Here is a 19,601-nt window from a genome sequence, read left to right as displayed (position 1 = left end):
CTATGATGATTTTTAGCGCTACTATCATCTAGTTCTGATTCTGGTTCTGTCTTGGTTAAATCCTAAGTAGTCCTGATTTTGAACTGTTGCAGTCCTGTTTTAATTCCGGATCAGTTCTGGGTCTGGTTGAATTGGGGTTTAGTCCTCGTGTCTTGATACAGCCCCGACTTTGTTCTGCCTTGTGGCTTAATTAAAACACTAGTTTAAGGTGTCCTGCACATGTGATATATATTTTTCCCTATATGAAGTCACCCCTCCTTGAATCGCTACCTTATCGTGGTGGAGGGGTTTGTGTGTCCCAGGGATCCCAGGGGCTATGTTGTCTGGGGGCTTTTGCCCCCTGGTAGGGTCTCCCATGGCAAATTGGCCCTGGGTGAGGGACCAGACAAAGAGCGATTCATAAGACCCTTATGAAAAGGACACCGAGGGAACAGTTTACCCTGCCCGGGATAGGGTTACCGGGGCCCCGCCCTGGAGCCAGGCCCGGGGAGGGTGCCCGAGGGCGAGCGTCTGGTGGCTGGGCCTTAGTCCATGGGGCCCGGCCGGGCACAGCCCAAAGAGGAGACATGGGCCCATCCTCCCGCAGGCCCACCACCCGCAGGAGGCGCCATAGGGGTCGGGTGCATTGTGTGTCGGGTGGCGGCCAGGAGCGGAGGCCCTGGCGGACCGATCCCCAGCTACCAAGACTGGCAATTGGGACATGGGATGTGACCTCTCTGGTGGGGAAGAAGCCTGACCTAGTGCGTGAGGTTGAGAGGTACCCGCTCGATATAGTCGGGCTCACCTCAACGCATGGCCTGGGCTCTGGAACCAGTCTCCTGGAGAGGGGCTGGACTCTGTCACAGTCTGGAGTTGCCCCTGGTGAGAGGCGGCGGGCTGGGGTGGGTATTCTAATATCCCCTCGGCTTGCTGCCGGTATGTTGGGGTTTTTCCCGGTGGACGAGAGGGTTTGTTCCCTGCGCCTTAGGGTCGGGGAACGGGTCCTGACTGTCATCTGCGCTTATGCGCCGAGTGGCAGTTCAGAGTACCCAGCCTTCTTAGAGTCCCTGGGGGGGGGGGGGTGCTGGAGGGTGCTCCACCTGGAGACTCTGTTGTCCTGCTGGGAGACTTCAATGCTCATGTGGGTAATGACAGCGAGACCTGGAGGGGCGTGATTGGGAGGAACGGCCTCCCTGATCTGAACCTGAGCGGTGCTTTGTTATTGGACTTCTGTGCTAATCACAGTTTGGCCATAACGAACACCCTGTTCGAACATAAGAGTGTCCATAAGTGCACGTGGCACCAGGACGCTCTAGGCTGTAGGTCGATGATCGATTTTGTAATCGTATCAGCAGACCTGCGACCATATGTTCTGGACACTCGGGTAAAGAGAGGGGCTGAGCTGTCAACTGATCACCACCTGGTGGTGAGTTGGATCAGGTGGCGGGGGAGGACGCTGGACAGACCTGGTGCACCTAAACGCGTAGTGAGGGTGTGCTGGGAACGTCTAGCAGAGGCCCCAGTCCGCGAGATCTTCAACGCACACCTCCGGCAGAGCTTCAACAGCATTCCGAGGGAGACTGGGGACATTGAGTCTGAATGGACCATGTTCAGCGTCTCCATTGCCGAAGCTGCTGCATTGAGCTGCGGCCGCAAGGTGGTTGGTGCCTGCCGTGGTGGTAATCCCCGAACCAAATGGTGGACACCAGAGGTGAAGGGAGCCACCAGGCTGAAGAAGGAGTCCTATCAGGCTTGGTTAGCCTGTGGGACTCCGGAGGCAGCCGACAGGTATCGACAGGCCAAGCGGAATGCGGCTCGGGCAGTGGCTGAAGCAAAAACTCGGGTGTGGGAGGAGTTCGGAGAGGCCATAGAAAAAGACTTTCGGACTGCCTCGAAGAGATTCTGGCAAACCGTCAGACGTCTCAGGAGGGGAAAGCGGTGCTCTACCTGCACTGTGTATAGTGCTGGCGGAGCGCTGCTGACGTCGACTGAGAAAATTGTCGGGCGGTGGAAGGAATACTTCGAGGACCTCCTTAATCCCACTGACACGTCTTCCGAGGAGGAAGCAGAGTCTGGGGATGAGGGGAATGACCCGCCAATTTCCGGGGGCGAGGTCACTGAGGCAGTTAAACAACTCCTTGGTGGCAGAGGCCCTGGTGTTGATGAGGTCCGCCCCGAGTTCCTGAAGGCTCTGGACGTTGTAGGGCTGTCCTGGTTGACACGCCTCTGCAATGTTGCGTGGAGATCAGGGGCAGTACCTGTGGACTGGCAGACCGGGGTGGTGGTCCCCATCTTTAAGAAGGGGGACCGGAGGGTGTGTTCCAACTACAGGGGGATCACACTCCTCAGCCTCCCTGGGAAAGTCTATGCCAGGGTGCTGGAAAGGAGAGTTCGTCCGTTAGTCGAACCTCGGATACAGGAGGAACAATGCGGTTTTCGTCCTGGTCGCGGAACACTGGACCAGCTCTTTATCCTCTCCAGGATACTTGAGGGTGCATGGGAGTTTGCCCAACCAGTCTACATGTGTTTTGTGGACTTGGAGAAGGCATTCGACCGTGTCCCTCGGGGTGTCCTGTGGGAGGTGTTGCGGGAATATGGGGTGTCTGGCCCATTGCTACGGGCCATTCGATCCCTATATAACCGTTGCAAGAGCTTGGTTCGCATTGCCGGCAATAAGTCGGACTCGTTCCCGGTGGGTGATGGGCTTCGCCAGGGCTGCCCTTTGTCTCCGGTTCTGTTCATAATTTTTATGGACAGGATTTCTAGGCGCAGCCAAGTGGCGGAGGGCTTTCGCTTTGGTGGCCTCAGAATCTCATCTCTGATTTTTGCAGACGATGTGGTTCTGTTGGCTTCATCGGGTGAGGGCCTCCAGCTCGCACTGGAACGGTTCGCAGCCGAGTGTGAAGCAGCGGGAATGAGGATCAGCACCTCCAAATCTGAGGCCATGGAAAAGGGTGGAGTGCCCACTCCGGGTCGGGGATGAGTTCCTGCCCCAAGTGGAGGAGTTCAAGTATCTCGGGGTCTTGTTCTCGAGTGATGGGAGAAGGGAGCCGGAGATCGACAGACGGATTGGGGCTGCAGCTGCAGTAATGCGGATGCTGCACCGGTCCGTCGTGGTGAAGAGGGAGCTGAGTGTAAAAGCGACGCTCTCAATTTACCGGTCGATCTACGTCCCTACCCTCACCTATGGCCACGAGCTGTGGGTAGTGACCGAAAGAACAAGATCGCGGATACAAGCGGCAGAAATGAGCTTCCTCCGAAGGGTGGCTGGCCTCTCCCTTAGAGATAGGGTGAGAAGTTCGGCCATCCGGGAGGGGCTCAGAGTAGAGCAGCTGCTGCTCCACATCGAAAGGAGCCAGCTGAGGTGGTTCGGGCATCTGACAAGGATGCCCCCTGGGCGCCTCCTGGGTGAGATGTTCCAGGCATGTCCCACCGGGAGGAGGCCCCGGGGCAGACCCAGGACACGCTGGAGAGATTATATCTCTCGGCTGGCCTGGGAACGCCTTGGTATTCCCCCGGATAAGCTGGAGGAGGTGGCTGGGGAGAGGGAGGCCTGGGCCTCTTTGCTTAGGCTGCTGCCCCCGCGACCCGGCCCCGGGTGAAGCGGATGGATATATGAAGTCATTCTTTTTTGAACAAAACTCAAAACAGAGCCTATTAATCTTTCAGTCATTTCTAACCCCCCCCCCCAAAAAAAAATCCCACATGCATACTACCCTTTAGGGCTAAGCCCCGGGTGTTTCAAATGTCTGGCTCCGCCTCTGCTATGGCCTAAAGTCTTCTGGTGCCATGTGCACTTATGGACACTCTTATGTTCGAACAAGGTGTTCGTTATGGCCAAACTGTGGTTTGCACAGAAGTCCAATAACAAAACACCGCTCGGGATCAGATCCGGGAGACCGTTCCTCCCAATCACGCCCTTCCAGGTCTCGCTGTCGTTACCCACATGAGCATTGAAGTCTCCCAGTAGGACAAAAGAGTACCCAGGAGGCCCCACTCAGGGACTACAAGAAAGCTGGGTACTCTGAACTGCCGCTCGGCACACAAGCACAGACCACAGTCTGGACCCATTCCCTGACCCGAAGGCGAAGGGAACAAACCCTCTCGTCCACTGGGAGAAACCCCAATATACTAGCAGCAAGCCAAGGGGATAACAACATTTCCACCCTAGCCCAATGCCTCTCACCAGGGGCAACTCCAGACTGAGACAGAGTCCAGCCCCTCTCCAGGAGACTGGTTCCAGAGCCCAGGCCATGCGTTGAGGTGAGCCCGACTATATCGAGCGGGTACCTCTCAACCTCACGCACTAGGTCAGGCTTCTTCCCCACCAGAGAGGTCACATCCCATGTCCCAATTGCCAGTCTTGGTAGCTGGGGATCGGTCCGCCAGGGCCTCCGCTCCTGGCCGCCGCCCGACTCACATTGCACCCAACCCCTACAGTGCGTCCTGCGGGTGGTAAGCCGGCAGGAAGATGGGCCCATGTCCCTCTTTCGAGCTGTGCCTGGCCGGGCCCCATGGACGAGGGCCCGGCCACCAGACGCTCGCCCTCAGACACCCTCCCCGGGGCTGGCCCCATGGCGGGGCCCCGGTAACCCTATCCCGGGCAGGGTGAACTGTTCCCTCGATGGTCTTTTCATAGGGGTCAAAAATTATGTTTGCAAACATAATTTAGTTTTTTTTAAAAGGTTCTTACTAAAATAATTTGTTATAATTTTAAAGATGAAAATATATCCTGAAAAAAAAATACATCAAAGTTACCTAGAAAACAGGCAGTATGACTATATATATTTCTTTTTGACATATAATCATGTCGTGTACTGTGTGATGTCAAAATAAAGTACAGTGGAAACATTTTTTAAAAGCCAGAAATCACACATTCTGACACCATAGGGTTAGGGATTATATTGATTTATCCCTCACATGGATAATTACTTCAGCAGATAACAATTGAATTAATGCAGGGATACTTTTGCATAAAGTTTCTTAACCTAGCTTTGAAAAGGTACTGTTTAGGTATTAGGAATAGGTTTAATAGTAGGTTTACTGTTGTAAATAAGATGCTATTGTTATAAATTACTGTGCAGTGCTCGCTAGAATGTACATGCACTACAGCTGGTTTCTGTCTTAATTCTAACTCTGGCCATGTGTAAAGTTACACCATAAGAGTGACTGATGATGATGTCTTGCGACAGTGGTAACAGCAGTTCAGATGATTTATGTACAAAGTAACTGCCTTTCTCCTACTTCCTAAATTCCAGAATATGATTGTAAAATGTTTGTTTTACTATTTTAAATATCAAAAAAACAGTTTTGTAGGAAAACAGAAGGCAAAAAAATGGAAGTCAAGGTGAATAACTTTATTGATTTAGGTGGCTTCTGACTGCAAGTTGTTTAGAACTCGACAACAACAATGGAGTTAAAATGATAGAAGAATTGCAGCAGAGTAGGAAAGAAGTTGAAGGATCAGACTTAATAGCTGGCCATGGTTTGCTGAATCCAGTCATTGAAGATGCAGACCTGTGAATGGAAACAGATCAAGGTTTGTTATTAAAAAGAGGATGATGGGATGATGAACGTTCTACAATGAGAACTTAGTTTAAGATAGCTGTTTACATTCAAGAAATTATTTAGCTTTACCTTGGTATAGACACCGGGGTGGTCCCTCTCAGCACATCCATAGCCCCAGGACACAATACCCTGCAGCTCACCGTTGCACACAACAGGACCACCAGAGTCACCCTGAAAATAAAAGTAAAGAAAACAAAGATGGATGTCAAGAAATTATTATTTAAATCAAATTAAACATAAATTAAATGTGTTGTTGTCATTGTGGGATACATCCACTCTTGTGGCATTTTAAGAAAGCTTTACTATTCGAGAAGGGGACAGTTGCAGGTTTGACTTATTACATACCTGGCAAGAGTCCTTGCCTCCCTCCAGGTATCCAGCGCAGAACATGGAGTCAGTGATCATGCCAGGGTAGGAGTTATTACAGTCACTGTAGGACAGGATGGGGATGTTCAGGCACTGCAGCCTGTCCTGATCAGCAGCTGCAATGTTTGAAACAGAGTATGGATTAAAAAAGATTCATGCTGATGGAACCAAATGTCATGAAACATTTTTAACTTTAAACTGCTAACGTGCAGAAGTTACTCACTAGAGCTCATGGTGTTGCCCCATCCAGAGACTGTGCACATGGTGCCAGCGGGAGCACAGCTCGTGGGCAGAGCCACAGGCTGCACATAACTGTTGAGGGAGGCAGGCTGGCTCAGCTGGATCAGCATGATGTCATTGTCAATATTCCAGGAATCATACTGTGGATGGCGGATGACACGGGAGGAGTCGATGAACTGCTCAGTTCCCTCATTGACCGAAATGTCGTGCTCTCCCAGACGCACCTGGATACGACTGAAAACATTTGAAAAACAGAAAGAATAGATTCAAACACTCAGAAACTACCAACAAATATTAATTGTGGATCACTCCCTTAAATAAGATTTGAAATCTTACTGAAATATACTTACGATTTGTAGCAGTGAGCAGCAGACACAATCCAGTTCTGATTGATCAGGGAGCCACCACAGAAGTGGTAGCCAGAGTTCAGAGACACCTGATGGGGCTCAGAGTAAGGTGTGCACTCAAACCCTCCGACGATCTTGTCGTCTTCCAGGGCAACTGAAAACACAAGTGTAAACAAACTGTTTACTCCTACACTTTTACATCAGGAGTGAAACATCTATGCTGTTTGATTTCCAGTCAAATGCATAAATCAAACCTATTTGATTGGACACAGAAACATATGAAATTTGAGATAATAAAGCTATGGTGAATAAAGGTGTGATCTGAGAAAAGCCTTAAAACTTCACACTCACAAGCAGCTCCAATGAGCAGAACAAAGACCAGAGACCTCATGATTGCTGAGTGATCCTTTAGATGAGAGGACTTCACCTGGAGCTCTAATTTATATCCACAGAGAGAGCTGCCCAGCTCTCTGGGCAATCCTATTGGTTAGCGAGGAGCCAATCTCTTTGGTGGGTCGTTGGGTTGGAGACCAGATTAACATAGGAATAGCTTTCTTTTTAAAATCTTGATATAAATCATGCACCTAAATAGAAAAAATCCTAATAATATGTATATTGTACTCGTGTGGCTTTCCAATGTACCAAAACACACTTATACACTTAGATTTTGGTTTAGAAAAAAAACATGAAATAAAAAGTTATCTTGTGTTCTCAGAAATTTGTGTGCATGTGTTTGGTCAGGTTATAGAGGTAAATATAACTCCTATATTTAGATATTTGTGGCTGGATAAGGAGGAGAAATGGATGAATGGAACACGGTATCTCACAGCTGTGTACTTCTCAGCACCTATGACCTAGAAACTAAAGTCACAAATGGACATTGAGGCTGCCATGAGCAAAAAATAAGTTGATAGTTAATATTATATGTATAAATTATTCTTTGTGGGTGTGAAATACCTCACTTTAAAGTAAATAATGAAATACCACAGTGTGAAAAATATCCAGACAATCGGCAACTCCAGGTGAGCTGATAAAGAAATTGATACAGAAGTAGTGACTTGCTGTACAGTAGGTTTATATTTATATATATTTTTAAATTTTAAAGAAAGAACATCATATTATTTTTAATTGTGTGCTGTTTTTTCTTGTTAGATTTATAGAACATCTTATGTTAACATCCAGACTTTAGGGACTTATTTTTTTTTATATTAGGCCTGTTTGGTTTTAGATTACTTTAATTACTTTTGTTTTGTTTTGTTTTGATTTTTTGTTGGCTTTTGTTGTTTTTTTCTTTCAAAGATAAAAACGCCATGACAGCTTTCATTATACATTTTGTCTTTGTGACTTTTCTGGGAATGTGCTTTTTGCCCCATGAAAAAACTGAACTGAGGTTCTTTTATGAAGTTGACAGACTGTTTGCAAGTTTAATTTCGTTTTTTTAAAAGGTTCTTACTAAAATAATTCGTTATCATTTTAAAGATGAAAATATATCCTGAAAAGAAATCCATCAAAGTTATCTAGAAAACAGAGGCAGTATGACTATATATATTTCTTTTTGACTTATAATCATGTCGTGTACTGTGTGATGTCCAAAAAAAAAGTACAGTGGAAACATTTTTTAAAAGCCAGAAATCACACATTCTGACACCATAGGGTTAGGGATTATATTGATTTATCCCTCACATGGATAATTACTTCAGCAGATAATAATAATAATAATAATAATAATAATAATACATTTTATTTAAATAGCGCCTTTCAAAGCACCCAAGGACACTGTACAACAGATAAAAACTGGAAATATACACAATGATAAAAATAACAATTGAATTAATGCAGGGATACTTTTGCATAAAGTTTCTTAACCTAGCTTTGAAAAGGTGCTGTTTAGGTATTAGGAATATGTTTAATAGTAGGTTTACTGTTTTAAATAAGATGCTATTGTTATAAATTACTGTGCAGTGCTCGCTAGAATGTACATGCACTACAGCTGGTTTCTGTCTTAATTCTGAACTCTGGCCACGTGTAAAGTTACACCATAAGAGTGACTGATGATGATGTCTTGCGACAGTGGTAACAGGCTCTGCCAATCAATTGCCATTGCATGTTAGAAAGGAGTAAAAAGACCCTTAAAAGGAGCCCACCCTATATCCAGATGGCCTCAGATTCAGTCGTACTTATGTCCACAGAAAAGGTTTGAAGCAGATTACATGAACTTACCAAATAAAAAAACTCAGAGACAGTCACTGATCAAAATTAGCTCAAAATTCTATTTAAGGATACATAGACTGTTGTATAGCAAACAATATATAAATATGTAATTTGTTATTACCAGTCCCAGATTATTGGGCATGTATCAATCCCTTTCTAAACAGCAGCAGCAGTGGCAAATTGAAGTAGAGAGAAGATTTCAGCAGTTCAGATGATTTATGTACAAAGTAACTGCCTTTCTCCTACTTCCTAAATTCCAGGATATGATTGTAAAATGTTTGTTTTACTATTTTAAATATCAAAAAACAGTTTTGTAGGAAAACAGAAGGCAAAAAATGGAAGTCAAGGTGAATAACTTTATTGATTTAGGTGGCTTCTGACTGCAAGTTGTTTAGAACTCGACAACAACAATGGAGTTAAAATGATAGAAGAATTGCAGCAGAGTCGGAAAGAAGTTGAAGGATCAGACTTAATAGCTGGCCATGGTTTGCTGAATCCAGTCATTGAAGATGCAGACCTGTGAATGGAAACAGATCAAGGTTTGTTATTGAAAAGAGGATGATGGGATGATGAACGTTCTACAATGAGAACTTAGTTTAAGATAGCTGTTTACATTCAAGAAATTATTTAGCTTTACCTTGGTATAGACACCGGGGTGGTCCCTCTCAGCACATCCATAGCCCCAGGACACAATACCCTGCAGCTCACCGTTGCACACAACAGGACCACCAGAGTCACCCTGAAAATAAAAGTAAAGAAAACAAAGATGGATGTCAAGAAATAATTATTTAAATCTAATTAAATATAAATTAAATGTGTTGTTGTCATTGTGGGATACGTCCACTCTTGTGGCATTTTAAGAAAGCTTTACTATTCGAGAAGGGGACAGTTGCAGGTTTGACTTATTACATACCTGGCAAGAGTCCTTGCCTCCCTCCAGGTATCCAGCGCAGAACATGGAGTCAGTGATCATGCCAGGGTAGGAGTTATTACAGTCACTGTAGGACAGGATGGGGATGTTCAGGCACTGCAGCCTGTCCTGATCAGCAGCTGCAATGTTTGAAACAGAGTATGGATGAACAACGATTCATGCTGATGGAACCAAATGTCATGAAACATTTTTAACTTTAAACTGCTAACGTGCAGAAGTTACTCACTAGAGCTCATGGTGTTGCCCCATCCAGAGACTGTGCACATGGTGCCAGCAGGAGCACAGCTCCTGGGCAGAGCCACAGGCTGCACATAACTGTTGAGGGAGGCAGGCTGGCTCAGCTGGATCAGCATGATGTCATTGTCAATATTCCAGGAATCATACTGTGGATGGCGGATGACACGGGAGGAGTCGATGAACTGCTCAGTTCCCTCATTGACCGAAATGTCGTGCTCTCCCAGACGCACCTGGATACGACTGAAAACATTTGAAAAACAGAAAGAATAGATTCAAACACTCAGAAACTACCAACAAATATTAATTGTGGATCACTCCCTTAAATAAGATTTAAAATCTTACTGAAATATACTTACGACTCGTAGCAGTGAGCAGCAGACACAACCCAGTTCTGATTGATCAGGGAGCCACCACAGAAGTGATAGCCAGAGTTCAGAGACACCTGATGGGGTTCAGAGTAAGGTGTGCACTCAAACCCTCCGACGATCTTGTCGTCATCCAGGGCAACTGAAAACACAAGTGTAAACAAACTGTTTACTCCTACACTTTTACATCAGGAGTGAAACATCTATGCTGTTTGATTTCCAGCCCAAAGTACATTGTATTTGATTAGAATCATTGTGAAGCTGCAGCCATGAGCAGCTAAAGTTATGTTGGATGAAGTTTTAGTCTAATAAGAAAAACATCTGCCAGTCAGAGAGGAAGACAATCTGCTCAGATAAAACTTCACACTCACAAGCAGCTCCAATGAGCAGAACAAAGATCAGAGACCTCATGGTTGCTGAGTGATTCTGGAGATGAGAGGACTTCACCTGGAGCTCTCATTTATATCCACAGGAGAGCTGCCCAGCTCTCTGAGCACTCCTATTGGTCAGCAAAGAGCCAATCTCTTGTGTGGCTCGTTGGGGTTGGTGATTTGTTTGAATAGAGATGGCTTATTTTTTTAGAAATATCTTGATATAAATCATGCACATAAATAGATTACTCTTTTGTATCATTGTATTAATCTATATTTTAATTGCTAGTAACTTATTACAATTTTTTTTGTAATACTGGGAAAAGTTAATTTCAATCCTGCCAATATTTGATGACAGTAATGAGCAGAATAGTGAAAAGGGATGGCTTTCTTTTTAGCAAATGAGGAAAATTTCATAGGAATGTTTGAAAATAGGATTATTTTATTTCTTAAATAGTTTTTTGTGGTTGTTTCTGTAGCCTCGCAGACCTGAACTGTTTCACTTCAATAAGCACTTAAGGGTCACTTTTTCCCTATGCCCAGACTTTTATGCACTGACAGTGGAGCATGATATAATAACAAATCCTAGTGGTTTTAATATCTCCAACAGAACTCTTTCAAAGGATTCCTTTGTATATGCAACCATTTTCATGCATAAGCTCTCATAAAATACAAATTTAAATGTATATTTTCATAAAACAATAGACTAATAAGTCAGCCCCTATTGTTTGAAATTAGTGTGTCTCTGGTCAGACTTCGACAAAGGTAAATATAATCTCTATATTTAGATATCTGGAACGCACTATCTCACATCTGTGTGTTTCACAGCACTTGAAAACTAAATTCACACTGGACATTGAAGTGCTGTGAGCAGCAAATTAAAAACCTTCTTACCTAAAGTAGGATTTCTTACAGTAAATCTGTGAAGGGGGCGATCGTGGCTCAAGAGTTGGCAGTTCGTCTTGTTATCAGAAGGTTGCTGGTTCGAGCCCCGGCTCCGACAGTCTCGGTCGCTGGGCAAGACACTTCACCCGTTGCCTGGTGGTGGTCAGAGGCCCCGGTGGCGCCAGTGTCCAGCAGCCTCCCCTCTGTCAGTGCGTCCCAGGGCAGCTGTGGCTACAATGTAGCTTGCCATCACCTGTGTGTGTGGATGACTGAATGTAGTGTAAAGTGCTTTGGGGTCTATAGGGACTAAGTAAAGCGCTATACAAATACAGGCCATTTAGGAGTGGAGGAAGTGGTTGTCCTGTGGCGGTTTTCATTCTGATTTTGTATTCATCATATTTTTTTGTTGTTCTAGAGTTTTTCTGGCCCTCCTGTGTTTACATTTATGTGATATCTCTTGTGTTTTGTCAGTTTTGTCTTTTGCCTGTTACGTCGATGTGTCTCAGTGTCAGTCTCAGTCTTAGGTTCCTGTTTTATTTTGATAGTTTCTTGTCCTGTGTGTGTTGTGTTCAGTTTTGCGTCCCTCGTGCGCCTAAATTGATTCTGTTGACCCTGCTGCTTGTTTTACCCACCTGTGTCTCTTTCCCTGATTGCCTCAAGTTGGTGGGTAACAGACGTCTCTGAAAACGTTGGAGCACTTTTGCAAATGTGTGATATCTTGATAAATCCCACAGATATTTGAAGTTTACACAGCTACATCCTCGCCTGATAATATCTTAAAAGTTTATAAGAGTAATAAGAGTAGTATTAAATCTAAGTTGCTGCTGCCATTGTTGAAAATTGGAATTAGCTGTGCCGTGCTATGAATTCTGGGATAGGCTGAGCCACGAAGGATACACCTAATCCATCCTTCAAATCTGGGGAAATAAAGGACGCATTTGTCAGCCGCATTTGGAGGAGTCTTCGAATTTGGGCAGCCTTTGTCATGTCGCTGTGTGACGTAATCGGCCTCAGGAGGATGCAGCCTCTGAATTTGGACACAGCTTTTGCATTCCAAGCAAAGGGGAACTTTTGTTAATGCACAATTTCCTGGTATAGATTAAACTGATGCTCACATCAGAGCAACAATCAGAAGAAAGCCTGTTGCTAGGACTGATCAAAGGCAAAGTTCATTTTGAAAGGACTACCTGACAGAAGCCTTGATAAAAGCGTGGGTTTGTGCAAACTGTGTAAAAAGGAGTTTGCATACCACCGAAGCACTTCAACCTTAGGGTACCATCTAAATACAAAACAGCAAGGACCGAAACTGTTGGAGCTGTTAGCACTATGAGTCTCAGTCCGAGTACCAAAAAAGGTGTCGGCAGCCCAAACTTGATGAAATGACTGACTTCTGATCTCCAAAAGTTGATTCTTTTCATCTGGACGTAGCGTTTTGTGGGAGAAACGTTTCGTCACTCATCCGAGTGACTTCTTCCGTCTCAGCTGACTGCAGGTTTCCCCAATCTTATAAACAGTACATTTGCATAATGACTGAAACCAGCCCACTGAGGGAACAATGAGCTGGGAGGTCAGTTCCTTCATCATAATTATGCAAATTCTCATGACCATTGGTCAACAACCACTGACCAAAACCCACTGATCAATGGCCATGAGTACCATTCACAGAGAGTTGGGGAATGGCTGCAATCACAGCATTGTAAGATGGCAATTTACTTTCCTGGATGATTGAGAATGCATCAAGACTGACTTCAGGGCAAAATTAGTAAGTCAACATCAGACAAACTTACTCTTGCAAAATGGATTGCTCTGGACTGTAGACCACTATTGGTGGTAGAAGATAGGGGGTTAGACAATGTGCTACAGTTAGTGTCAGGTGATCCAACTTTTCAACTGCTGTGCTGAACGACTATTTCAAGTAAAATTCAACAGCTTGAAAAGCAAGCAAAATTAGATGCATTACAGACAGCCCTGCTAATATGGAGGAACTGCACCAGCAGCAAACAAGACTGGGGCAACACAAAGAGCCACTCATACAGGATGTTTCCACATGATGGAATTCAACGCTGGATATGGTTTCTTGTCTACTAAAGAATCAAGAGGCTGTCTCGCTGCTTTAGACAAAAAAAAGCACAAGTTAGTCATTTTAACTCCATCAGAGCTGGTAAAACTCCAAAAGCTGGTGACTGTCCTTGCAGCCAAATAAAGCTATTTTTTAACTTTGTTAGTGTTTCTTCAAAAAGCTCTATAGTTGACAGTTACTGTGTAGATGAATAATTACTTTCTTGAACTGTCTACTACAGGTTTGTGACTGAGCTTCTTGGAGGTGAGACATATGTCTTAGGTTTAGTAGTTTTAACTGCTTTCTGCCATCTGCATCACACCATGGAGGCCTCTGATGATGACTCAAACTACTTGGTGAAATTTAAGACTGCCTTCACAAAGGACCTATCCCAACGTGTAACTACATTCAACCATCAGTGGCTCAAGATAGCTACTGTGCTTGACCCAGGCTTTAAGGATTTAAAGTGTCTTGCAAGGGGAGAGCGAGAAGAGGTTTGGACCAGCCTTGAGGTCCTGCTGCAGGAACAGTGTAAAGATGCCAGCACAAAGGAGCCAGCAAAGGCAAAGAGCCTCCACCTCTCTTCATTGTCTTCAGACTCTGGGGCAAATTTTCTTGAGCAATTAAATGCGATTCATCGAGACTAATAAATTAAAAAGCTTCTAAGTAATCAGATTAATTTTATTCTGATTACTTAGAAGTAATCAGATTAAAATACAACAAAACATACAAAATATGTTTGGGATCTTATGCCTGGCAGGTGTGTTCACCTGTCACAGAGTAAAGAGTTGTTATACAGCTTTACAGAGAACGGTAGGAATAATTTCCCAAAGTGTTCTTTATGGCAGTGAGGTTGAATCAGTCTGATGGAGAAGGAGATCTGCCACCTCAGAAGTGTGAAATGGAGTGAGTGGAATGGGTTTTCCATGATGGAGGCCAGTTTGTTCAGTGTCCGCCTGTCCCTCACTGACTCAAAGACCTCCAAATTCTGACCAATGATGCTTCCAGCCTTGCGGATTAGTTTGTTGATCCTGCTGGCATCTCTGGCACTGATTTATCTTCTTTTTTTTTTGTCAAACAATTTGCAGATAATCAGGTAAAACTAATGAAGGTCAAGGTGTATAACGTTCTGTGTGTGCCTTACATTTATATGTACAATACTGTGAATGACTGTCTGCTACATCTTAAATAGCTGTTGGCTATCATGTCTATGTTAGTTCTTTATTGATCAAATGTATATATTGTAAAACAAATGAAAAAACAGTACTCAGTTTGTGTGATTTTATTGATTTAGTTGACTGCATGTTATTCAGAACTCTACAGAAGAGCAGAGTTAAACTGGTTAAAAAAAATGCAGCCAAGCAGAGTGGTGATCGAAGGATCAGACTTAATAGCTGGCCATGGTTTGCTGAATCCAGTCGTTGAAGATGCAGACCTGTGAATGGAGACAGATTGAGATTTGTTAATGTAGACAGGATGATGAAGTTTAACTGAAGCCACACAATGTGAATTGAATATGACATAACTGTTTAAATTAAAGAAAGCATATAGTTTTACCTTGGTATAGACACCGGGGTGGTCCCTCTCAGCACATCCGTAGCCCCAGGACACAATACCCTGCAGCTCACCGTTGCACACAACAGGACCACCAGAGTCACCCTGAAAATAAAAGTAAAGAAAACAAAGATGGATGTCAAGAAATAATTATTTTAATCTAATTAAATATAAATTAAATGTGTTGTTGTCATTGTGGGATACGTCCACTCTTGTGGCATTTTAAGAAAGCTTTACTATTCGAGAAGGGGACAGTTGCAGGTTTGACTTATTACATACCTGGCAAGAGTCCTTGCCTCCCTCCAGGTATCCAGCGCAGAACATGGAGTCAGTGATCATGCCAGGGTAGGAGTTATTACAGTCACTGTAGGACAGGATGGGGATGTTCAGGCACTGCAGCCTGTCCTGATCAGCAGCTGCAATGTTTGAAACAGAGTATGGATGAACAACGATTCATGCTGATGGAACCAAATGTCATGAAACATTTTTAACTTTAAACTGCTAACGTGCAGAAGTTACTCACTAGAGCTCATGGTGTTGCCCCATCCAGAGACTGTGCACATGGTGCCAGCAGGAGCACAGCTCCTGGGCAGAGCCACAGGCTGCACATAACTGTTGAGGGAGGCAGGCTGGCTCAGCTGGATCAGCATGATGTCATTGTCAATATTCCAGGAATCATACTGTGGATGGCGGATGACACGGGAGGAGTCGATGAACTGCTCAGTTCCCTCATTGACCGAAATGTCGTGCTCTCCCAGACGCACCTGGATACGACTGAAAACATTTGAAAAACAGGAAATTAGTATAAAACTTCCAATAAAAATTTATTTTGCACAACTTTGGTCTGAAAATCAGACCTGTAATCTTATAGATCTTATAGAAATATACTTACGATTTGTAGCAGTGAGCAGCAGACACAATCCAGTTCTGATTGATCAGGGAGCCACCACAGAAGTGGTAGCCAGAGTTCAGAGACACCTGATGGGGCTCAGAGTAAGGTGTGCACTCAAACCCTCCGACGATCTTGTCGTCATCCAGGGCAACTGAAAACACAAGTGTAAACAAACTGTTTACTCCTACACTTTTACATCAGGAGTGAAACATCTATGCTGTTTGATTTCCAGTCAAATGCATAAATCAAACCTATTTGAGTGCATACAGAAACATAATTAATTTTCCACTTTGAGATAATAAAGCTATGATGATTAATGGTGCGATCTGGGAAGAAAGCCAACCAACTGTTAGCAGAGAAGAAGCCTTAAAACTTCTCACAAACACTCACAAGCAGCTCCAATGAGCAGAACAAAGACCAGAGACCTCATGGTTGCTGAGTGATCCTACAGATGAGAGAACTTCACCTGGAGCTCTGATTTATATACACAGGGAGGGAGCTGGGGAGTTCCTATTGGTCATTGAGGAACCAATCTCTGTCTTTGAAACTGGCCTCGCTATTTGCATAGAGATGGCTTAATTTTTAGCAAACAAGGAAAGTCATAATGCAATGTGTGATGTAGACAGTTTTTGCTTCTCTATTATCTGTACTGACTTATGTTTCATATCTGTAATATATGTATACAAATTGTTAATATAAACCAAACAACTTGTTAGAAACTCTTTCCCTAATGCATCGTTAAAACAGTCACAGCAAAACAAATCATTTCATTTATGTGTAATGTTCTGACATTAATCCTGTGCAATATTCTATAAAGCAACTCTTAAGACCAAATTAAATCACGCAAATTTTATTTTGGTATAAATTTGATTAATTTAACTGTTAGCTGACGGAAATGGGAGTTTGGTTTGTTTTTCTGGTCACACTGTAAAGGTACATACCACGTCTCCAGTTACACGTCAGCCTTGTAATCTGGAAACTAAATTCAGATATGAAAGGTTTGCCCCAAGAAAGAAATGATGTGCTTTGTTTTATTCATAAAACATAGGACATGCATATAAAGTTGTGATAGAGCAAGTGCTGTGATTTTATTTTATTTGAAAAGGGAGAATTATATGTGAGATATAAATGCTGAAAAATATAGGCAGCAGAGCAGGTCACCTACTAACCGGAAGGTTGGGGGTTCAATCCCCACTAAATATCTCTCTGATGCATGCTTGTGTGAATAGGTGAATGAGGCAAGTTGTGCTCAAATAGAGTAGAAAAGTGCTATATAAGAACCAGTCCAATTTATACACAGTTAATGCATGGCCTTTGTGTTGTGCAGCCACTTGTTACGGCCCTAGCAGGGCCTCCTCCTGAAGGTGCCTGTGTGGGCGTGTCCCACCACCTCTTCTGCCTGAGGTGCCACCTTTCCCTGTTACACATCTGACTCACATCAGTAATTAAAAGTATTTAAGCCCAGGGAAAGGTGAGCTCTGGGCCTGAGTGGCCCTTTATTTAAGTGAACAGAGGGTTACAACTCTACAGCAAGCTGCCACCCTGGCAGATGAGTTTAAGCTGACTCATACAGCAAGTGCGGTAGGACAGGATATCCCTCTGCACTATAGCGCAGCCTGGACAGGTAAAAGTGGGCCAGCTAAGATGGAAAATGCAGTTATGGTGTTAAGACCTAGGCCCAAACTGTGTTTTTTCTGTCACAAGCCTGGCCATGTGGTTGCCAATTGTGTCAGACTGGCACTCAAACAGAAAGCCCACTCAACACGAAAGGGGCCTGTTTTGAGTAAAGTCAGTCGTGGCTCTCAAACTGACAAGCCTGCCAGGCCTACTAAAAGGCTAAACCTGGAGCACAGTTGCTCAGTAGCACCCCGTAATCAGTGTACGAGGCCAACTAACCCTGAGCTGCCGCTGGTTGACCCTTTCTCCGGTTCATGTTTAAAACCACCATTCAGACCTGCACCCCTTGCTAACAGTCATGTCTGTGTTTCAGTGAAGCCTGCTAGCTGCCTGCTGGGTTCTCCACACGTGATGGTTCGAAGCCCTGGCTATCCCATGGGACACTGTTTCGAGGGTCTGGGGCCACTCTCTGGCAATGTTGTGAACCCACTGAGATGGGATTGGCAGTTTCCGCAGGAAATGCCTAACCGTTGTTATGGGGTTTGGTAGGTGGAAAGCCTGCAAAATTCGTCATGAAACGGTTATGGACTCATTTTTGGTTATGGTAATTTGACAAACCATGGGTTTGCATTTATGGGAGGGGGTGTTACGGCCCTAGCAGGGCCTCCTCCTGAAGGTGCCTGTGTGGGCGTGTCCCACCACCTCTTCTGCCTGAGGTGCCACCTTTCCCTGTTACACAGCTGACTCACATCAGTAATTAAAAGTATTTAAGCCCAGGGAAAGGTGAGTTCTGGGCCTGAGTGCCATGAGTGTGGTTACAGCTAGTGAGCTGAGTGTGTTTGTGAGTGGTTACAGCTAGTGAGCTGAGTGTGTTTGTGAGTGGTTACAGCTAGTGAGCTGCGTTATTGTGGTTTGCAGCTAGTGAGCTGCTCTCTTTCTTTTTGGCTTACGTTTTACTTTATTGACCACGCCTGAGTTTTGTTTGTTTTCTTAAATGGTGATAGCGGCTTGTCCGTCTCTTTTAGTTGAGCTACTTTAATAAAACTCTTTGATTTAACCCTTTTGCCTCCTTGACTCCTTTTTCTGACCTGGACACTTTTTGTTACTCCCCCCTCACCGCCTAGACCCCTCAGGGGAACGTAACACCACTCAATCATAACACAGACATAGAAACTGAACAGCATCAGTCAGGATGGGGTGTTTGGAAGCACTAACATGATGCCTTGGTGTAGGATAGCTTTTCTCAGCTTTTCTATATCCCCAATATACATCTTGCAGCACAACTTTGCAGAAATCAGCACCTCCAGAGTGACCTTGAGAGAAAAACTTGGACTTACATGCAGTGAATATTGATACTTGAACTCTGAACTTTTGCAATGCAATGCTCAGCCCTCAGCACTTTAAAGAAATAAAAAAAAGTGGTTGGTCCAGTTTGAACGTATGTTGTCAGAAAAGTAGAAACATATCTGGCAGGAGCCTGCCTTCATCCAGGTATCCTTTACAGAATACGGTGTAGTCAACTACATTGGGGTATGTAATGTGACAGTAATCTTCAGACAGGAAGGGAATTTCTGCACACCGCAGCCTGTCAGCAGCTGCAGCAAATACAAAAGAACATTGGGGATAATAGAGACTTTGCAAGTGGTCCCAGAAGAGGCACAGCCAGCGGGCAGAGCCACAGGCTGCACATACTGGTTGACTATGGCAGCTGAGCTTGAGCAGCCTGATGTCATTCACAAGTGCCAAACTGTCACAGAAGGCTTGTTGGATTATATGGAAAACACTAACAAACTCCTCATTACCCTCAGTGGCTCCAGTATGATGATCTCCCATACACAACTCCATGCAAAAGACAGACAAAGAAGCTGATAAAAAGAGATTTTGATTTTCTGTTCATTTTTCCCATCAGTTGCATCAGTTCTCATTGACCAAGGAGCAACCACAGAAGACGCTTGATTGGGGCTGGGAGTAGGGCTCAC

General features: G+C 44.4%; 3 protein-coding genes across 3 annotated transcripts; all 3 read right to left on the bottom strand.

Moving 5' to 3' along the window:
- Window positions 1-5,321: 5,321 nt before the first annotated feature.
- On the bottom strand, window positions 5,322-6,952 carry LOC309717242 (trypsin-1). Its single transcript, XM_082551667.1, has 6 exons — window positions 6,852-6,952; window positions 6,504-6,654; window positions 6,137-6,387; window positions 5,893-6,029; window positions 5,617-5,718; window positions 5,322-5,496 (listed from the first exon to the last, which is right to left on the bottom strand). The coding sequence occupies exons 1-6, from the start codon at window positions 6,889-6,891 to the stop codon at window positions 5,449-5,451; spliced, it is 729 nt and encodes a 242-aa protein (XP_082407793.1). The 5' UTR covers window positions 6,892-6,952; the 3' UTR covers window positions 5,322-5,448.
- A 2,101-nt stretch (window positions 6,953-9,053) lies between these two features.
- Window positions 9,054-10,706, bottom strand: LOC309716869 (trypsin-2-like). Its single transcript, XM_082550948.1, has 6 exons — window positions 10,616-10,706; window positions 10,236-10,386; window positions 9,869-10,119; window positions 9,625-9,761; window positions 9,349-9,450; window positions 9,054-9,228 (listed from the first exon to the last, which is right to left on the bottom strand). Exons 1-6 carry the CDS (start codon window positions 10,653-10,655, stop codon window positions 9,181-9,183), a joined length of 729 nt encoding a protein of 242 aa, XP_082407074.1. The 5' UTR covers window positions 10,656-10,706; the 3' UTR covers window positions 9,054-9,180.
- Window positions 10,707-14,826: 4,120 nt separating this feature from the next.
- LOC309717826 (trypsin-1-like) lies at window positions 14,827-16,471 on the bottom strand. Its single transcript, XM_082552690.1, has 6 exons — window positions 16,396-16,471; window positions 16,006-16,156; window positions 15,637-15,887; window positions 15,393-15,529; window positions 15,117-15,218; window positions 14,827-14,994 (listed from the first exon to the last, which is right to left on the bottom strand). Exons 1-6 carry the CDS (start codon window positions 16,433-16,435, stop codon window positions 14,947-14,949), a joined length of 729 nt encoding a protein of 242 aa, XP_082408816.1. The 5' UTR covers window positions 16,436-16,471; the 3' UTR covers window positions 14,827-14,946.
- Window positions 16,472-19,601: the final 3,130 nt, after the last annotated feature.

This window comes from Aulonocara stuartgranti, assembly GCF_965226115.1.
Source record: "Aulonocara stuartgranti genome assembly, chromosome: 11".
NCBI classification, from domain to species: domain Eukaryota; kingdom Metazoa; phylum Chordata; class Actinopteri; order Cichliformes; family Cichlidae; genus Aulonocara; species Aulonocara stuartgranti.
The sequence above is the reverse complement of the archived record's forward strand: the minus strand, read 5'-3'. Positions and strand labels throughout refer to the sequence as shown.

Coding starts and splice junctions, on each gene's coding strand:
- LOC309717242 (XM_082551667.1), bottom strand. CDS start 6,891: ATGAGGTCTCTGGTCTTTGTTCTGCTCATTGGAGCTGCTT. Junction 6,030..6,136: donor GGGCAACACCATGAGCTCTA/GTGAGTAACTTC, acceptor CAAACATTGCAG/CTGCTGATCAGGACAGGCTG. Junction 5,497..5,616: donor ACCCCGGTGTCTATACCAAG/GTAAAGCTAAAT, acceptor TTCCATTCACAG/GTCTGCATCTTCAATGACTG.
- LOC309716869 (XM_082550948.1), bottom strand. CDS start 10,655: ATGAGGTCTCTGATCTTTGTTCTGCTCATTGGAGCTGCTT. Junction 9,762..9,868: donor GGGCAACACCATGAGCTCTA/GTGAGTAACTTC, acceptor CAAACATTGCAG/CTGCTGATCAGGACAGGCTG. Junction 9,451..9,624: donor GAGGCAAGGACTCTTGCCAG/GTATGTAATAAG, acceptor TTTTATTTTCAG/GGTGACTCTGGTGGTCCTGT.
- LOC309717826 (XM_082552690.1), bottom strand. CDS start 16,435: ATGAGGTCTCTGGTCTTTGTTCTGCTCATTGGAGCTGCTT. Junction 15,888..16,005: donor GCTGCTCACTGCTACAAATC/GTAAGTATATTT, acceptor AAATGTTTTCAG/TCGTATCCAGGTGCGTCTGG. Junction 15,530..15,636: donor GGGCAACACCATGAGCTCTA/GTGAGTAACTTC, acceptor CAAACATTGCAG/CTGCTGATCAGGACAGGCTG.